We start from the raw sequence: 20,043 nt of genomic DNA, 5'->3' as shown, positions 1-20,043 counted from the left end.
CTAAGAAATGTTCCTTTTCTGAAGCCAGTTTCGTAATTAGTTAATAAGTGGTCCAATCCCCAGGGTCTTATGGTTAATATTCTAACCATTAGGCGAGACGAGTTGGACAAAACACTACTGCTCTGTACAGCTGAACCTGTTAGTACCCTGTTTAAAAATGCAGTATTCAAATAAGGGCACAAAAACACAGGTCACGAAACGGAACACACGTTATCAGTCCCACAGTGTTAAAACGCTTTTGCATACTTCATCTTTGTCGATCCTAACTAGTCGTGTAATTCTGGGCAAGTCACTCCACCTCCGCGGCAGCCAACGCAGGAAACAGACATAAAACTGCTGAATGGCGAAGGGGTCCGTTTTCCCACCCACGAAGGAAGCAGCTGCAGCGGGTGATCTACACAGTTCCTCCTAGCTCCGAAATCCCAGGCCTTCCAGAGCCCTCACCAGCCAGGCAAGCTCCGGGTAACGCCAGCAGGGCCACCTGGGTGCGTCCCCGGGGAGCCCGGTGGCGCGAGGCCACCGACGTGACCCCGACCTCACCTGTTTCCGGAGTCGCGGCCGGTCTCTCCTCAGCCCTGCAGCACCCCCTCGCCCCCCACGGGAACTCCGGGAGCCTCGGTCGCGCCCACTGACTAACCATCCTCTCCCGAGCTCCTCAAACACCCCAGCCCCGCCGGCCCCTCAGCAACAACTTGCGCGCGAACCGCACCCACAGCAATCGCCAAGTAAGCAAAGCGCGAAAGCCGCAACCGCGGGCTCCGGCTTCCCGACGGAGACCGGAGCGCGCATGCGCGCACTTGGGCGCATGCGTAGGACGAGTGCACGCCACCCGACGCCGATCTCCAAGGCGCCAGGCGCATGCGCCTCTTGACATCCTGGGGCCAGCGGAAGAAGGTGCTGCTGCCGACAGCTTCCGCGCGCTTGCGCAGTAACTGAACGCGGGCGTTTCTTTTCTCCCTTTTTTCCGAATTCGTTTTGCGGGTATATTCGAGTTATAAAATGGCGGCCTGGGGCGTGCTCCGCGCCGTTGTCCCTGCCGTCTTGGGCTGAGCGCTCGGCTCTCCACCTCGCCGCCGAACACAGAGACGAGCCCCCGGGGGATATGCTGTTTGAGACTCCGGGCTTGCTGAGCACCAAGTCCTTCCAGGCTCTCGGCGCGCCGGAAGCGACCGAGCGCGCGCGGCCGGGCAACCAGCAGCCGCCTCCAACACGAGCACCGCGGCCTCGGCTCCGCTCGCCGCCGCGCCCACGACCCCGCGAAGACTGTGGCGATCGCCGGGGAGGTGAGAGGCGGCGGCCAGCGCGGGAGGGGAAGGGGCCGAGGGCGGGAGCCGGGGCGGAGAGCCCGGGGCCGGGAAGGCGGGGAGTCGGGGTGCGGGGCCAGGTGCAGGACCCTGCGGAGGGGAGCCGGGGGTCGGGAGCGCTGGCCGGGCCCAGGGAGGGAGCACGCGGGCGGCGGGGAAGCGGGTGGGCGGAGGGTGGGGCGGGATGACAGCGGCGACGCAGGCGGGGCTGTTTGTGAAGCCGGGCCCGGAGCCGGCCTCGGTGCTGCGGCGTCCGATTTGAGTAAGGCTCGCCCGGGCGCGGGGCCCCTGCGGCCTCGGCCGAGGTAGGAGGCGGGGCGGGCGGGGGATGTCCTGGCGCGGTCTTCCCGGTTTACCTCCTGGCGGTTCCTGTCACCCCTTTCCCCCTTGGCGGTCCCACCTCTCTCTTCTCCCCGTCCTTTACCGCTTTGGCCTGTCTTCACTGTCTTCCTGCGTCCTCGTGCCATTCATTGATCACCCCTTTTCGCGGTTCCGCTTAGAAGCAGTTTGGTAATCTGGGTTTTCTGTGGCGTTTCGGTCTCCGTGGTCGGGCCCCCCTTGTTCTCTTTTCGTTTCACTATCAGGTATAGCCACATCTGTTTTCATCTTGGAGTAAGCCGATGTTGGCTAAAGTTCAACTCCAAGGGCAGGGCTGCGCCAGATGGCAGAGACCACATAACTATTTCAGGCACAAATAATGTCTTTTACAATTACCTAGACTTTGAATTTCCTGTCACATTGCTTCATGCTTAGGAATCATGTCAAAACTTGGTCCCTTTTTACCCACAAGTGCAAACCTTTTTTAAACTCATTTTCATAATAAGTCTAGCTGGCCCTTTGGTTTTTCTAGGTGCCAGGCCTTGTTCTAAGTACTTTACAAAGGTTTTTTGTTTTTGTTTTTTCCTCTTCTCGCATAAAAAGAACATTTATTGTCTGAACTATCTTATACGTTCGAATAAAATAGGGATTTGGTAAAATATTTTTTAAAGTCTGGCTTATCATTCACGTTACTCTTTTTCTATGCTACAACTTTTAAGTTCTGGAGGGAAAATTGTGGGGGGGGTTTGTTTTGTTTTGTTTTGTTTTTTGATTTGGTTTGGTTTGAGACAGTCTCTCACTAGGTTGCCCCGGATAGAGTGCCAGGGCATCAGCCTCGCTTAGGCCAACCGCAAACTCCTAGGCTAAAGCAATCCTTCTGCCTCGCCCTTCCTGGTAGCTGGGACTAAAGGTGCGCGCCACCACGCCTGGCTAATTTTTCTAGTTACAGTAGAGACGGGGTCTCACTTTTGCTCAGGCTGGTCTCGAACTCCTGACCTCAAGCGATCCTCCTGCCTCAGCCTCCCAGAGTGCTAGGGTTACAGGTGTGAGCCACCACGCCCAGCCGAAAATCGTGTTTTATAGCTGTTGCATCTAACAAAACTTGTTTCTTTAAATTAATATTTATCAAGCCCTTCCTCTGTTACAGGCACTGTTATAAACTAAGCTTTTTGTTTACTTCATTTAATTTTCATAACACTCCCTGTTCCACAGGTGAAGAAACTGAGGCACAGAAATTAAATAACTTGCCCAAGTTCTCACGGCTAGAAGGTGGCAAAACTGGGATGCCAGCATCTTGCAATATTTTCTCAAATACTGTATGCAGTACTCCAGGTCACTGGTTCGACAACAGAACACCGATGATGAACTGGGCAAGTTTGGGGCATTTGGAGTATATCAGTAAACAAAACAAAGGTCCCTGCCTTTCGATTATATATGGTTTTGATAAATGTTAAGAAATGGAAGCGTAATTAATTTAGATTATTTTACTAGGCCAGTTATCTCTTAAGTTGTGAGTGTGAATTAGATGTTAAAATTGTATTACAGTTTTTGCACATTCAGCTCTACCTTTTTTTTCCCTCCCCACAGTTAATCTTAAGTAGCAAATATATCCATTCCATCTTCTCACCTCTTCTACCCTCTGGTGGAGATATTATTTAATGAGTATGAAAATTGCTAGAAGAATCCACACAGAGACCTTGCCTCTGACCAGTTTAATAAAAAGTTATATCTATTTGTGTATTTGTTTTTGTTTGTGTAACAAAAATTAATAGCAAAACTTGACCAAGGATTTTTGGGGAGGTATTAAAAAGAGTGGCTTTCCAGGCAATGGAAATGTATTTATTAAATCTCATACTTTATATTTTAGAATCTTGGACTTTAAAATCATTTGTTCTATAATCAGAAAAAGTACATACTTACAGAAGAAATTTTAAAGATTATTAGGATATATTAAAAGCTGAAAGTCCCTATGTAATTGCCGTACAGGGCATCAGATTTTGGAGGACTTTAGAATGCCAAAATAGATAAAAGAGAGCAGTGGGTGATATGTAAGTTTGTGTCTTAATGACCACGAAGTTCTAGAAAGCTTACTCCTGTGGGTTGTGGTGTTGAGAGCACATGAGAGGGGGGAAAGACTATCAGGAAGTAGTCCAGGCATATTTAACAAGCCCTGGCAGGTGCCCAAAGCTGGTTGATAAGTTCCTGGGTGAGATAGGTAGCAGAGGAAATGGAAAGGTGTGTTTTGTTTTGTTTTTATTGTCCAATAGATGAGTTAGCAGAGAAGGCAGCACAATACAATGGAGCTCTCAGTTGGTTCTAGTTTTTTTGTTTATTGTTGTTGTTTCAGTAGCAAAGGATATGACATTAGGATCAGAAAACAAATTACAAATTTTAAGGTATGCACACAAGCATCCTGTTTGGATAGGTGCTTAAATCGAGTGCAGAGATAATGCTGTCAGTCCTTCAACTCCTACCCCGTCCCCTAATGCTATGGTATTAGAACAGTTAAGCTGATGGTTTATTTTTGAAGGGTTGTAAGGTCTCAGAATGTTAACACATCCATGTTAATCATATTTTGAAGTTTGAAATGATTTCTTAGCAGTGTACAATTTGGGACAACTAAATGTCCCATCTTGGGAAACATGTATTTCTATCAACCATATCCTGAAGAAAAGTACTCACGTTGTGAAAGTATTAATATTTCCATTGTCTTATTAAAATTCTTACCTAAGGATAAACTTCTTAAATGAATCATCTTTAAGAGACTTTTCAATATTAAAATAGTTTCGATAGACTGGGCGTGTTGGCTCACACCTGTAATTTTACTGCTCTGGGAGTCCAAGATGGGAGGATCGCTTGAGGTCAGGAGTTCAAGACCAGCCTGGGCTAGAGTGAGACCCCCGTCTCTACTAAAAATAGAAGTTAGCTGGGTGTGGTGGCATGCACCTTGTAGTCCCAGCTTCTGGGGAAGCAGAACGATCACTTGAGCCCAGGAGTTTGCAGTTGCTGTGAACTAGGCTGACACCACAGCACTCTAGCCAAGGCAGTAGAGTGAGACTCTGTCTCAAAAAATATAAATAAATAAAAATAAAAAATAAAATAGTTTTGCTTATGGCAAGACTCAAAGTGTAATTTGCATAAAATAAGTTAGTTAAGGACATTTTGATTGTATATACGGTACTTAGGATTCTAGATTTTAAAAAACTCAGTTGATATTTCGTTTTAATTTTTCTGAGTGGACTTAGCTTAGTGTTTAGAAAGAGTACTACTGTTCCTTAGGAGTCGTCAACTATCTCCTTAAATAATCTTTTATTGGATTTGTAACACTGGAAGCCTAACAACACCATCGTAAAGTTCTCATTAAAGCAGTTTCTACTGGCATCAGAAACCTTTTTATCTCATTTCGTGCTAGAGTGAACTTTTAAAATTATTAATAGAGTTATATAGTGGTATAGAAAAGTAAACTTTTTACTTCTATTTTCTATAACTTAGGTTCAAAAAAATGGCCAAAAGAATTGCTGAGAAGGAATTGACAGACAGGAACTGGGATCAAGAAGATGAAGCTGAAGAGGTAAAAAGTAGTTTCCTTAAGAATAAGTTTCTGCTGCTTCTATTAATACACGTAAATTCATTTTGGAGGTTCCTCATGAAGATTTGTGGTAGAATTAAAAGACATTGTTAAGAACATCCTGAATGGGAGATATTATGGTTCCTTATAACCCATCAGTGTAGACGTTTATTATGTACTTTTGGGTGTGCTTTTCCACTAGCACCTGCTCCTTAAATACTCTCCTTTGTGGAAGCACCTTCCTCCTGAATTTCATATACTGGCAGCATTCTAAATCCATGGATTTGAGTAAGTTATTTTAGTCATGACTAAAAGGTGAGTTAAGTTGAGCTAGTCATGAACTTGGCACAGTGGCTGTGCTCAAAGGTGAAAAGTGGTACATTACCACCATCTCAGTCTGCTGTAATTCCTTACTTGACTGCTTTTTGGAGGCCTGCTTTATTTCCTATTTTTATAATGGCTCTGAGACCCCTAACAATTGCATTAATAGGAACAGAATTTAGATTGGCCTAGTTTCCTTGCCAGCAAAATGCAACGGGTCATCCCTGAGGAAATGTTATTTTTCTCTTGTAAAGAATAGAACACAACTGTATTTCTAGTGCCTTACCAGCAGTTTGATATTGCCAGACCAGTTAGTTAGCTAAGGAAATCTTTAACCAAATTAGCCTTTCGGGTTTATACCATAGCGCTAAGTTAAAAAAAAAATTTGAAGAACCTGCAAAAGTGTTTGTAAGCTCATTCTTAGACTGGTAACTTCCTTCTTTCTGAATCTTTCTAGTACTAATATCTTTTTCCTTTACACATAATTATACTGTAATATGTTTAGGGAAACCAAAATCACAAATATACTTTTTAACTAAGTCTTTGATTATGGATTTTTCTTTGGCTGTTCAGCACAGTTATATTCTGTGCTATAGTAGGATCTGGACTATCACAGAACAATTTGCTTTGACATTAAAATATTCAGGAATGAAAGAGTTCCCATTTGAATATATTCTAATGAAATGAATGTGGAAGGATTACATTTAATTAATTGCATTTAACTAGGGGCAAGTGCAGCTGAATGGTCCTGTCTATGGATGTAGGGATCCCGTTAAGTTTACCATGATCTGAAACAACTGTAGATGAGAATTTTTTTTGTTTTTGTTTTTTTGAGACAGAGTCTCACTCTGTGGCCTGGGCTACAGTGCCATGGTGTTAGCCTAGCTCACAGCAACCTCAAACTCCTGGGCTCAAACGATCCTCCTGCCTCAGCCTCCCAAGTAGCTGGGACTACCTACAGGCATGTACCACCATGCCCGGCTAATTTTTTCTATTTTAGTAGAGACAGGGTCTCGCTCTTGCTCAGGCTGGTCTCAAACTCTTGACCTCAAGTGATCCTCCTGCCTCGGCCTTCCATAGTGCTAGAATTACAGGCGTGAGCTACCACACCCAGCCTGTAGATGAGAGTTTTTGCCCAGGAAATATTTTATTCTGGCCCTACATGGGCCAGAATGAAGGGTTAAAATAAAGCCAAAGATCTTTTCTTTAGCGAATTTCTGATTGTGGACATAGCACTTTTAGTGGATTGTGGAAAGGTAGTGATTTTTCAGGAGAGTGACTTAGAGTTTTAGGTGTCTCAGTGGCCTTTTGTACAATAGGCAAGTTGGGCAGGACTCTTCTTAAAAGTAATGTGTGTGTAATAAATACAAAATTTAATTTTGAAAGCCACAGTAGTAAGACTGAGTTCAGGTACCTGGGTTTCAGAACAGGCTCCACTGTCAGCTATTCATGATCTTTAAGGTACCTTTCAGCTTTTAGATAATAGCTTTTACTTCATAAAGAAAACTGAGATTTTATGCTATATTAATATCTTAAAATATATATCAGAAATATTTGAAGAATTGGTCATGAATATTTTTGCACTAAAGTTTTAAAGGTCTTAGTCTTTGCAAAACTTTTTGTTCATATCTTCCTCTCTCTGGATTGGGGTTTGAAGCCTGGATTTGTAGATTCTAGAAGATTCATGATTTGCCTAACTGGAATTGGAATATACAAAAGACAGAATAGACATGAACTTTTTCTTAACATTCCCTCTCTGTAATTCACATTACTGGTATTAACAGTATTTTAAAGCTAGATACAGATAAGTTTGTTGTAGCTTTTTTGCTCAGCATTTTATCTCCTTTTGGGCCCTATCTTACTGCTGTTTAATTTGTACACTTCCGCAGGTGGGAACATTCTCAGTGGCCAGTGAGGAAGTCCTGAAGAATAGAGCCATAAAGAAAGCAAAGCGTAGAAATGTTGGATTTGAAGTGAGTGAGCACTCTTTCTTACAGCTTCTGGTATTAAATACTAATTTGATTTCTGAGTTGCAGAGGCCACCTCTGGGAGCAATCACATCAAAAAATGCTTTTTAAAAATGGCTTATTTCTTAGTGTAGGTCATGGGAGATAGAAAAAATAATAATGAAGTCTGTACCTTAATAAAGGGAGCTTATCCAGTTGAGGAAATAAGATAAATATTAAACAATTCAAGTTGAGTGACAATATGAAGAGGAAAAACAAATATAGCAATATAAAAGATAGGAGAAGTGGTATCAAATGGGTAAACGTAAGTGTACTCAGAATCTTACCTGCTCCCTGGGATCAAGGCCTGGGTAGGGGAGCGCTTTCACCATGCTAGAAGCATTTCATGTGTTGGTTTTCTTTCTAGTATGACAGTGTAGTATATTAAGATGTTTCATTCCTATGCTCAAAAAGATAAAAGATGAGTTGTAACTCTTGAGTTGAAATCACGCAGACAGTATTTAGGGATCACTCAACATTTAACAACTCGTCCCCAGTATAGTCCTCACCCCTCAGATACATTCCAGACCCATAAAGTGTGGTCTTTGTGGCCTAAACGTCTGTTGTCAGGCAGGAGAAGCCACTTCGAACATACTGGGTGGCAGCTTTGGAAGAAACCACTCAACCACACACTCTGCAATGTTCAATTTTTTTTTTATTAAGGGTGAAATATATTCTTACACAGGTTGAGTATACCTAATCTGAAAATCCAGAGTATTCCAAAATCTGAAGGTTTTTGAGTGCTGATATGGCACTCAAAGGAAATGCTAATTGGAGCATTTTGGATTTCAGATTTAAGTTTGAAAATATATAAGGAAGGGAGCAGATAGGTGGGGGTTGTGAGGAGGCAATCACAGTTAGAAATTTACTACTAGAGTTGCTATAACAAACGCGTTGCTCAGAGCATCTTATAAATTATGTTATATATTAATAGGAAAACAATTCCAATTATAAAAATAAAACGTATTTATAATTTTCGTAGGAGATATATATGTGTGTGTAATTCAAGGCCGAGATACACAGTCACATAGCAAATTAATTCTCAAGTGGTTCCCTGTAGTTGCCTAGACATTATTTAGAATATGATGGCTAATGTAATAAATACACATTCTTTGTTCCATTGCATGCTTTAGAGCGACGTTATTTCCTGGAGCTGTAAGAGCTCTTTCATGTAGAACGTCACGTTAACTCGGGGTGCACCGCCAAGAAAGGAGATCTGAGAACCAACTCTGGAGATTAGGATTTCTGTTTTTAAATTAATTAATTTATTTATATTTTGCTTAAAGATTTTTACTTATGTTTTAATTAACAGAAATTGTCTATTTATGGTGTACAGTGTGATGTTTTGAAACCTGTATACAGTGTGGCTATATTGAGCTAATTAACATATGCATTGCCTCACTTTTTTGTGGTGAGAACACTTAAAAATCTCTCAGCAATTCTCAAGTATACAATACATTGTTATTAACTATAGTCATGTTGTGCAATGGATCTCTTGAACATCATTTTTTTTTTTACTTCCAATTTTTTTTCTGGTCTAATTTCATTATTGCCTTAAGACTGGTGACTAGTTGGTGGATATAGAGGTTGAGCTGGTGTTGGATGGCTCTTTCTCTAAGAAGATACATGGGACAAGGGGACGACTTACGGAGCCGAAATGGATATCTTCTCATTCAACTTTTACTGTCATTTTTTAAATGTCTTTTTTAGTTTTGTTTTTTTTTTTGAGACAGAGTCTCACTCTGTTGCCCGGGCTAGAGTGCTGTGGCGTCAGCCTAGCTCACAGCAACCTCAAACTCCTGGGCTCAAGCAATCCTTCTGCCTCAGCCTCCCGAGTACCTGGGACTACAGGCATGCACCACCATGCTCGGCTAATTTTTTCTGTATATTTTTAGTTGTCCATATAATTTCTTTCTATTTTTAGTAGAGACAGGGTCTCGCTCTTGCTCAGGCTGGTCTCGAACTCCTGAGCTCAAATGATCCACCCACCTCGGCCTCCCAGAGTGCCAGGATTACAGGCGTGAGCCACCTTGCCCAGCCCTTTTTTAGTTTTTGTTTTAACTAGTGGTTCTTGAATTTTGTTATGATTCTAGAGCCAATTTACTGTCAGCAATTTCTGAAATACCCATAAATAGCATGTGGCTGAAGAGCCACTTGCAGCTTTACAGCTTGTCCATGATCATTGTTTCAAAATGATAGCTATCAGTTTGGTGTATTTTGGATATTGAATGATGAAAAATCATTTAGAGCATCAGAATCTAAGCTGTGTAAGTGGTCAGTAAACATCTGAAATTTTCTGTAGATGTGATTCAAACTTCTGTGGAAAAAGATACAATAATATTTAGGCTAACTGGCTCATTTAGGAAATGAAGAAGTTCCAATTTAAATAATTTTTTTGGTGAGATCATGGTTATAACCCATTTATGTAGAAACTTCAGATTTATGAACTCTCTTGGAAGATCTAGATTTGAAACTTGATCATCTTAAGTTTCTATAGGCTGAAAGCTACAGAAGTTCTTAGGAAATTAGGCAAGTGGGTAAAGTATTTTTAGTTAACCTAACTTGATATTTCTACAATTTCTTTATGCAAATGGTCTTTGACTGGGATTTAGTTATTGAGAATGTTTTCAGTTATTCTGAGACTCAGTGGTGGGTACATAAATTTATTACATTAGTCTTTGTTACCTTTTATGTCCTAAATACACGTAGTACATTTTTTAAAATACATTTGCCATAAATTACGACTATCCTTGCTATTTCAGGAAGGCAGTTTTGGGTTGTAGAGCTATTCTCATGAACAGTGTTTTTCTATCTCACTTTCTATTTCTGCTTGTGCCAGCAGTTTCTAAAATGCTAATTGCATTTGGAATCTGGGTATTATTTAACCAAAATGATAGTGTCGCTTGCTTGCTTATTTGGTGACAGAAAGTATACTTGCCTAATGTGTAATCTTTCTTCATATTTCAGTCTGATAGTGGAGGAGCCTTTAAAGGATTTAAAGGTTTGGTTGTACCTTCTGGAGGAGGAGGGTTTTCTGGATTTGGTAGTAGCACTGGAGGGAAGCCTCTAGAAGGACTGTCAAATGGAAACAGCACAACTATCACCTCTCCCTTCACCAGTGCAAGAGTGGCAACAGAGACCCAGGCAGCCTTTGGTAAGTAGGTTCCCCTCTCCCAGTCACATCTATTTAAGTATAATCCATGAAAAATAACTTTCAAAGAGGTTTTTCTTGAACTTACCCTGAGTCCTGGGACTATGTGAGCAAGAACAGGGTAATAATGAAAAGGGTGAACTTGAGGGGATGTTGGCTGTCCCAGAGTGAGTAGAGCATAGGCTTTTGAGCTGAAAGAGACCTGGGCTTTGTTCTCAGCTCTGCCAGTTATCAGTTGTGTGACAATCGTGAAATTCCTTAATCTCTAAGCCTCAGAATCTTCAACTGTAAAAGAGAATGACCCTCAGAACTGACCTGAAAGTCAAAGGAGAAGAGGAAGCACTGGGTAGGCCCTCTGTGAAGGCTTCTCTTCCTGCCCACTCATTCATTATGCGTGTACCAAGGGCTTTCTGTGTGCCTTACACAAAAATGCGTGCTGGGGACTCAGATGACATTGTCCCTGGTCATAGGCCTTCCAGGCTAGCTTTGTTTTGGCACAGGTGTGTTGATTGCCCGATCCTGGATTGCGGGAGTTAGTCAGAAGCTCTTGGAATTAGCAACAGAGAATAGGATCATGGATTAAAATCTTGGAAATGATCCTGACTGGTTGGATTGTATTTAGCTCATTATTCTGAAAGAGTATATTATTGGATTTTAATTCGGCAGAGTGTTAGCATTTTCTGTTAAGGTTTTAATTATAGTTGTCTCTTGGTATCCTTGGGAACTGCTTCCGGGACCCTTTCCAATGCTCAGTTCCTGCAGTTGGCCCAGCAGAACACCCAGATAGAAGAAGTCAGCATTCTGTATCCCTGGTTCTGCGTCCCGTCAACACTGTGTTTTAGATCCACAGATGAACCCGCAGTTAGGGAGAGTTGACTGTACTTTGATACTGTTCATCCCAACAACTTCGGGTATTAAGTCTTAGTTTAACCTAATATTCAGACAGTTCTGTTTGAAATAGTCATCTTTTTGAAGGAAAAGATTATTTCTTGAACACATACTTCTTGAGCTATCAATAAATAGGATACAGTAAAAGCAGAAAATAGGAAGACAGTGGTATAAAAATCTAGACAGTTTAATCAAATCAACTTCTGTACATAAATTCTTCAATCTTTATTTTCCCATAGGTTCTATTGCTGCAAATGGCCCTACCACCTTGGTTGATAAAAAGATTTCAAATCCCAAAACTAATGGTAACAGTCAGCAGCCTTCCTGCTCTGGCCTTGCTTCTAGCAAAGCCTATGCCAGTAACACCTATAACAGGCAGTTGGCTGCCTTGAACTGCTCTGTCCGGGACTGGATAGTGAAGCACGTGAATGCAAACCCACTCTGTGACCTGACACCCATCTTTAAAGACTATGAGAAATACTTAGCAAACATTGAACAGCAACACGGAAACAGTGTCAGTAATGATTCTCAAAGTGAAACTAACAAGACGTCGGTTGAAACGCAGCCTCCTTCCCTATTTGGCTCAACAAAATTACAGCAAGAGTCAGCATTTCTGTTCCCCAGCAACAAAACTGAAGATACATCTGAAAAGGAGACTGAGGTTGTGTCTGAAAAGAAAATGGACCCATCACTAGGAGCAACAAGTGCCTCGTTTAATTTTGGCAAGAAAATTGATAGCTCTGTTTTGGGCTCACTAAGCTCTGGCCCCCTGGCTGGATTTTCATTTTCCTCTGGAAACTCCAGTTTATTTGGCAAAGATACTACCCAGAGTAAACCAGTTTCTTCACCATTGTCCACTAAAACACTGGAGAGCCAAGCAGAAGGTGGCAGTAATGAATGCAAAGGTAAATACTGTTTTAGATTTGTGTAAGTTTTGTGTGTAGTGGAGAAAGCTAGACTTGATTTTGGGTGAATCTGGATTCACATTGTGACCCCATCATTCCCTCAGTGTGTGATCCAGGATGAAGCTGATTAGCTTCTTTGAGTCTCAGTTTCCTTATTCATAAAATGGAATAAGACCTATTTTGTAGGGTTGTTATAAGAATTAAGAATATTAAACATAAAATGAAGAATATGGAAACATCTTACGTTTTTTTTTTTTTTGAAAAGTATCAAACACATGGCTTTGGTACATTAAAAGTAGCAAATTAAAAACATTTTTTGAGATCGGGTGGGGTAGTGGTAGTGGCCCACACCTTTAATCCCAGCATTCTGGGAGGCCGAGGCGGGAGGATTGCTTAACAGGTAGAGTTCAAGACCAGCCTGGGCAAGATAGGAAGGCCTCATCTCTTAAAAAAAAAAAAAAAAAAAAAGTTAGCTGAGCATGGTGGCGCATGCCTATAGTCCCAGCTACTCACGAGGCTGAGGCAGGAGGGTCACTTGAGTCCAAGAGTTCGAGGCTGCAGAGAGCTAAGATGACAGCACTACCCTCCAGCCTGGGTGACAGTGAGACTCTGTCTAAAAAATAATAATAAAATAACTTTTTTGAAAATTGTGTTTTAGGAAAGTTCATTATGAATGTCCCCTGAATTGATTTATATTTAGGGGATTTGGTTATAAATAAAGTCATGTGGCCAAACAATATTTTACTATAAATTTAAAAGACTTCGTAGCATAAGGAACAGTGTTTCCCCTATGGGTCTGGCGTGCCACCTTTCCAGGAGGACAGCAGTGGTGTCTTGAGTGACATGTCAGTGCCCCAGGCCAGGCAAAATATCTGGGCCTCAGTCCCAGCCCCTCCACTCCCTTTGTTCTTGGCTCTAAGAAGTGGGGTAAAGTCATAATGCCTCTTCATCACATGGTGGTTGTGAACAAATGATGTCTGTAAAGATACCTACTTATAAGCAGTTCAAAGTGCACTACTCAAGAAGAATTACCATACTGATCCCCAGGAAAGAAAACTGCAGTTTGTCAATTGGCCACTGAAATAACTCTGTTTTTCTGCCTGGAGCTTAGACTTCCCTTACTGTTCTGTCTGGCCCCACCTTCAGGTCTGTCCTCGTGGGGCCCTCAAGGGCAAAGGGTAGGATAAGAGTATCCCCTTTTATTTCTTCTCTGCCCCCCTAGATTAGACAAATGGAGTCTTTCATGATCCTAAGGCTGTCACAGGACACAGTGACATTGCGTTTGAATTGAGCCCCAATGGATGCAGGATGCCTCTCAATAAACAGCTATTATTTATCTCAAGGTTACCACATTTCATGCATCAGAAAGACTTGGGAGCTTGTTAAAATAACCAATGTCTGGGGCCCACCCTGGAGAGCCTAACTCAGGAATCCTGGGAGCTTCATTTTTTAAAAACTCCTGAGGACATTCTAGGGCACATTGGCCTGAATAGGGTACCATCTTACAATTTAAATGTGACGTAATTGGTTGAACACCAGAATTGTTTTTCTTATCAGAAGTGCTTTTCAGTGAATTTTATGTTGCTTTCTCTTTAAGAGGATCCCTTATATTTGCATTTCAATAGTGTTCTAGATCCCCCAACTTGTGTTTGGGCACTGGGAGGCCCAGTGGGGCCAGTGGGTTTCAGAGCCCTGAGCCATGTGGCAATTCATAACAATGCTTAAGTTATTTACACGTGACTTTGGGATGATTTCTCTAACAGCTTGCCCTGTAAAAACCATTTATTTTTTCCCATCTTTGGGCATTGCTGATACTAGTTATTCCTTGAGATGTTGTGGATATGGTCACAGGAACATTTGGGGATAAAGGTATTAGAAGCCCTTCTGAGGTTTAATTTTCCAGTGGGTAATCTGAATATAAATTGAGTGTTGAATGATTATTTTTCTGTAAATGTCATAAGCGAGGATAATTTTTCATTCTAAGGCTTTGTGTAAATTGGAAGTTATTTTAGAATTGAGAAATAAGTTCCCATCAAAAATCTATTTTTCACAAAATAATTAAAATCCAGCAGGTATTCCCCCCGCTTACCAAAATTAGGTATGCATTTTTAGTCTCTGTATCTATCCACATACGTGGAATGTTCAAGTTGAGGTTTAGGATGGTAGGTAACAAACTTCGATCACTTTTTCAAGCTCTTGATTTGAATCTTACTGAGTTGGTGTCATTTTTGTACAAGGTGGAGATGAAGAAGAGAATGAGGAACCACCCAAAGTAGAAGTTACTGAAGTAAAAGAAGATGATGCTTTTTATTCCAAAAAGTAAGTAATAATCCCTGAAATGGATGCTTCTGGCCTGGAGAATGTGGGGTTAACATTGTCCTCATGGAACTTTACTTGAGCATCCAGTTCTGGGGTCAAGCTGTGCCTGCTCTGAAATGGAACAGGAAGAAGTCTTGGACTGCTTTTTTAAAACCCAATTCTAGAAATTCCTGCTGGGTATATCTTAGTCTTTTCTGTGATTTTAGCTTTTTTAAAGTGCTTTAGAGACAGGCTTTTCTTTGATTTTTCTGACCTCATCTTATAATTTTCTTCCTTTCTTTTTCTCCTTCCTTCTCTTCCCTCATCCTTCCCCCACAAAGAAAATCTCTTAGTTGCTGATTTCAGGTTTTGTGTTACTTCTCTTAATCTGGGAGCATCTCTGATCCCTTCCTGGAGACCTGGTTGGCCTTTCTAGATTTTCTCACGACCAAGAAGTTATACATAGTAACCATCCCTTCCTGCTAAGGATGTATAAAAATGAGAGCTTTTGTTTTGGTTTTTGTTCTGTATTTGTTTTTAAATGAGAACTGCTGCTTTCAGAAGAAAGGGCAAAGGAAAACTTGAATTATCTTCGTCTCTATTAAAGGAGATTACATTTTACAAAGATATTTAGTGAAAAATATCTGTGCCATTTCAGAAGCTTTCAAGATTTTTTTTAATATAAAAATTTCATTCAGAATAATGAGTCAGCAGTTTTGAATATAACAAGTTACTACATCCTGTGGTATTCCCAGGTGCTATTTTATTTTTTGAGAACTTTTCAAAGAGGCCAACAGGCCAGGCACGGTGGCTCACGCCTGTAATCCCAGCACTCTGGGAGGCCGAGGTGGGAGGATTGCTTGAGCTCAGGAGTTTGAGAACAGCCTGAGCAAGAGTGAGACCCCGTCTCTATTAAAAAATGAGCCAGGCGTGATGGTACATGCCTATAATCCCAGCTACTTGGGAGGCTGAGGCAGGAGATCACTTGAGCCTAGGAGTTTGAAGTTGCTGTGAGCTAGGCTGATGCCACCACACTCTAGCCCAGGTGACAGAGTGAGACTCCATCTCAAAAAAATAAATAAATAAAAGAGGCCAACAATTCCTTTTGCTTGTTTTTAAATTGAATGACTTAAATGATATAAAGGAGTGACTGTGACTTGATGAGTTTTTTTCTAGTTAGAATAAATCAGATGAGCAGACAGTGGTTTTGTATTATTAATAACCTAAGATTGTATAGCATGGAGGCTGGGAAGACATTTAATTACTTTAGCTTTAGTTAGGCCCTGCCTAAGAATGTTTTCCAAATTTATTTCAACATCTTGGGCAATCAAAAATTGAAGGAGCCTTTAGGAGAATTTTTAAAATAAGAAATAGGGAAAACATTGAGGTGGGGGAGGTGCGGGACAGTGTTTACCCTGCATTTGTTCCATCCTTAGAGGACCAGGTCGGCCCCTTAAGCTCAGGGCACGGGGCAGAGCAGGGAAGGAGAGATTTGCAGCTGTCACTTTTGACTCAAGAAAACACTGTTTCAGAAAGTGTTATAAAAAGTTTCATAGAGCCAACTGTTTAATTTGAAAAAATGGGGAGGGATTCTAGAATGTATAAGCAGATTTTCTTATTCTTGTTTTTGCCCAGACCCAGTCAATTTGGATCAATAAAAGATTTATCCTGAAACTTCCTATGTTCTCATTTAATGCAGATGTTCCACACAAGTGTGAGAGCAGTTAGGAAACTGTGTGACTTGATTTGTCATTGCATGCCTGATCATCCCTATTATTTTTTGCCATAGGTGTAAACTATTTTACAAGAAAGACAATGAATTTAAAGAGAAAGGTGTGGGTACTCTGCATTTGAAACCTACAGCAAACCAGAAGACGCAGCTTTTGGTACGGGCAGACACCAATTTAGGTGGGTACCCTGTTTTCAAGTGGCACAAAGTGATCATAAAGGCTTTTGTATACGATATGATTATCTTGCTGACTCAGTCATTGAGATTTTCAAGTTTATTAATGTGTATTTTGGAATGGAACCGAGATCATTCAGGCCAAATTCATCTTATATATACCGATTATAGACTTGGTTTCGAGTACCAGGAATATTTTGTAAGAAAATGTAGATGTGTTAAAAGGCATAACAAAATCTTTTTCATTTTCTTTTGTAATAAAAATGTGACTAAGAAGTGATAGATTAATTGGATGGTTTAACAAATGCCCAAGGGGAATTAACCATTTAAAGGAATCTTTTTTTATTTTTTATTAGCCAAATTTAGCAGTGGGGGATTGTATACCAACTTTAGTGACACTAATGTTAGTAAGTTCTCATAACTCGCCACCATCAGACCAGCCTGAAGGAATCCTTTTTTATATAGCAAGTAATCACTAAGGTATTGCTGCCCAACCCCACCCCACCCCCGTTTTGCTCTTAAGACAGTCCGGTGAAGGGAGACTGGGGGCCGGAGGGTGAGGAGGGGCAGGCCAAGGTGAGGTGGTCAGTAGTGGTGGACTGCAGCAGGCTGGGCTGCAGAAAGAAGCTCCTGGGAGATGTTTTTTCCCGTGGGCTTGACTAGTTTGTAACGATATCACAGTAAAGTTACTCTTCCCAGTGAGCCGTGCTCGCCTCTGTGCCCGAGGTTCGGTGTTCGTGTGGTTGCGCCAATGTGTTCTCTCTTCAGTGCAAGAACATACAGTGGTCAGAGGGCTGGCGGTTCCGAGGGGGCCGTGTGAGGGCAGGAAGGGCGGAGGTCTCACAGTCCTCCGTCAGGGACACTGCTGTCTGTTGGGGAACAGTGCCTGATTTTGTGATATTCCTGGTGGCTCCCGATTTTAGGTCCATTAAGCGTTAAGTTGCTTCAATATTTAGTGTTTAGCATATCATAGACTCCTTTGGTGGAGCTAGAGTTCATATAACTTTGATGTATTTTTTCCTTTGTTTAAATGCAGGCAACATATTGCTGAATGTTCTGATTCCACCCAATATGCCATGTACTCGAACAGGGAAAAATAACGTCCTTATTGTCTGTGTTCCAAACCCACCTGTTGATGAGAAGAATGCCACTACCCCTGTTACCATGTTAATTCGGGTAAAAACTAGCGAGGATGCAGATGAGTTGCACAAAATTTTACTGGAGAAAAAAGATGCCTGAACACGTGACGTCAACTGAGGAATTGTTGCCAAGTTGCTGCTCCCCCACCGCCCCAAACTCAGTCAGTTTTTCTTCTCTTCTTTGACATTCTAAGAACTTACAGATAACTTAAAACTTTTGTGAGGAAGAATATGGCCAATAAAACCTTTAAATATTAAGTGTCAAGAAACTGTATTCTCCCTTCTTAAGAACTGTCTAATGTGTAAAATACATTTCAATGAAATTTTTGGAAGGCTTTTTAAATGTTCATTTGTTTATTAAACTAACCATAAGTGATTTCTTAAAGGACTGAAATCAGGGTATCGATTAGCTTTCCCAAAGGCTCTTCCGACCCATGGGTGTTCCGGTCTGTTGCCGCCGTGGGCGAGGCTTTCCGATGGCCACGTTCAAGCTGTGTCCAGAAAGAAACTTGCGTGGATGGTTCCCACCCTCTCCTGTGGGCTTGACTGATTTGTGAGACGAGCACTGTTAACCAAATCAACCGTGCTGCCGTGCTGTGACAGAGATGTGTGTTTTGCTTTGTTAGGTTTTATTTTTAAGCTGAAATGTGAGTAGGAGATGTTCGCCTTCAGCATTCGAGTCACGAGTCTGTTACTCCCACATTGGCCCTTCCCCTGTGGGCTGCTCTACTGTCCTTCAGGAGCTGCTTTTTCATTTTAAAAGGAAATGAATAGCTTGTTGAGGAGTTTCTTAGTTTTGTAGATTTGGGTTTGTAGTTTTATTCATGAGGTGCTGTTACTTCTTTGTCCCCCTGAAGACAAAATTAAGATAGAGGGGGCCTTGCCAGGAATGGGTTTTAAAAGCACAAATTTGGTAGCTTACCATTTTTAGACCATGGACAGTAAACCCTTATGAAAAGAAAGCTAAGTCAAAGTGAAAGCGTATTAGAAAAGGAAGATAATGATGCTTATAGTCCTTTGTACCATGGTGGCCCCTGTGGATATAAAAGCGTGTGAAGTACATAGGAACTCTGATTACACACGAGCCATGTGAGTTCACTAGGAAACGTGTAATAAGGGGATTGATGGAAGAGAAAATTGAGTGTGTGAATGTTGCCTTTAACTTTAGACAGCAGCATTTATACATTTGATATCTGCAATATCCGTTTACTTTTTTACAAATAAGAGATTCACTGTCCATTTGGAAGGGAGCCGTGGTGATGCACAAGGGTGTCCCTGTCACTTCTCCAGAGCTGTCAGGTAACTACCACTAGCGTTCTTTGAAGACTCTGGGCACATGAATCAGATGCAGAATTTCATGTTTAAATTTCTACTTTCATTTCTGACGAATCATCTAAAACTGGTGACTAGCTTATCTTACTTAAAGGCTCAGGTTCGGGGCCCAAGGGCTCACACTTGCGTATTCCGATCTTCAGTGCATGATGTGTTCTGACTTAGAAAAGAATAGTCAGAATCAGTGTGGATGGTACAGTTGGTTTTTTTAAACTGCAATTTTTAGGTGTAAAATGGGGGTCAGTTTTATGGTCAAATATGGTTAACTCTTAAGTACATGGGGTGTGGTATTTGGGCCAGCGTTTCTCGTGAGATTCTTGTTCTACTTTCAGTTTTTTGATTCCAGGCAGAATTTGGCCCAGTGTAAATACATGCAGAGAGAGGTGTGCTTGCACTATGGTGGGACGTGGTCAGACTTGCAGCTATACTGTGCGACCTAGGGAGGAAGTGACAATTATTTTCGTATTTACTTTTTAGAACTGAGAGTGTTTGTGAGTTTTTGTTACAGATGATTTATGGTAAGCATGTGGTTGTGCCCAGTTCACATCAGGTTTATCCAACTTTTAAAAAGGTGAAGAGGAAATAAGGGGAACAAATTCCAGCACATTGCAGCGTAGCCACACATGCTCCCGGGTACCAGCCTGGGATCGTAAACCCCAGGCATCTTTAGGAATGCTTCCGTGTTGATGCAGTATTTTGTTAGCGTCTGCATGTGTAGTGGAATGTTTACAAAAAATAGCACGAAAAGATCATGATTGGATTACCTTTTAGCTGCCCTTCCCATAAAAATAGTTTATATATTTTTAAATTAGTGTATATGTGTGGCTTTCTTTTTTTCTAACATTCCCAGCAAATTTTGCTGCTAAGACTATCACTGTTAAAGTGAAAATTACAGGGGAAAATGTGATAT

At 41.5% G+C, this 20,043-nt stretch overlaps 1 protein-coding gene across 3 annotated transcripts; it reads left to right on the top strand.

Annotated features, from left to right (window-relative positions):
* Window positions 1–917: 917 nt before the first annotated feature.
* Window positions 918–18,183, top strand: NUP50 (nucleoporin 50). Of its 3 annotated transcripts, none has more exons than XM_045552804.1 (9): window positions 918–1,283; window positions 2,835–2,992; window positions 5,115–5,193; window positions 7,401–7,484; window positions 10,485–10,671; window positions 11,796–12,461; window positions 14,699–14,780; window positions 16,549–16,667; window positions 17,699–18,183. In XM_045552804.1, exons 3-9 carry the CDS (start codon window positions 5,125–5,127, stop codon window positions 17,899–17,901), a joined length of 1,410 nt encoding a protein of 469 aa, XP_045408760.1. In that variant the 5' UTR covers window positions 918–1,283; window positions 2,835–2,992; window positions 5,115–5,124; the 3' UTR covers window positions 17,902–18,183. The 3 variants fall into 3 exon arrangements, with proteins under 3 accessions (XP_045408760.1, XP_045408761.1, XP_045408759.1); XM_045552805.1 differs by having other exon boundaries at window positions 2,835–3,035; XM_045552803.1 differs by lacking the exon at window positions 2,835–2,992.
* The last annotated feature ends 1,860 nt before the right edge of the window (window positions 18,184–20,043 follow it).

Source organism: Lemur catta, chromosome 6 (genome assembly GCF_020740605.2).
Source record: "Lemur catta isolate mLemCat1 chromosome 6, mLemCat1.pri, whole genome shotgun sequence".
Classification (NCBI taxonomy): Eukaryota; Metazoa; Chordata; class Mammalia; order Primates; family Lemuridae; genus Lemur; species Lemur catta.
The sequence above is the reverse complement of the archived record's forward strand: the minus strand, read 5'-3'. Positions and strand labels throughout refer to the sequence as shown.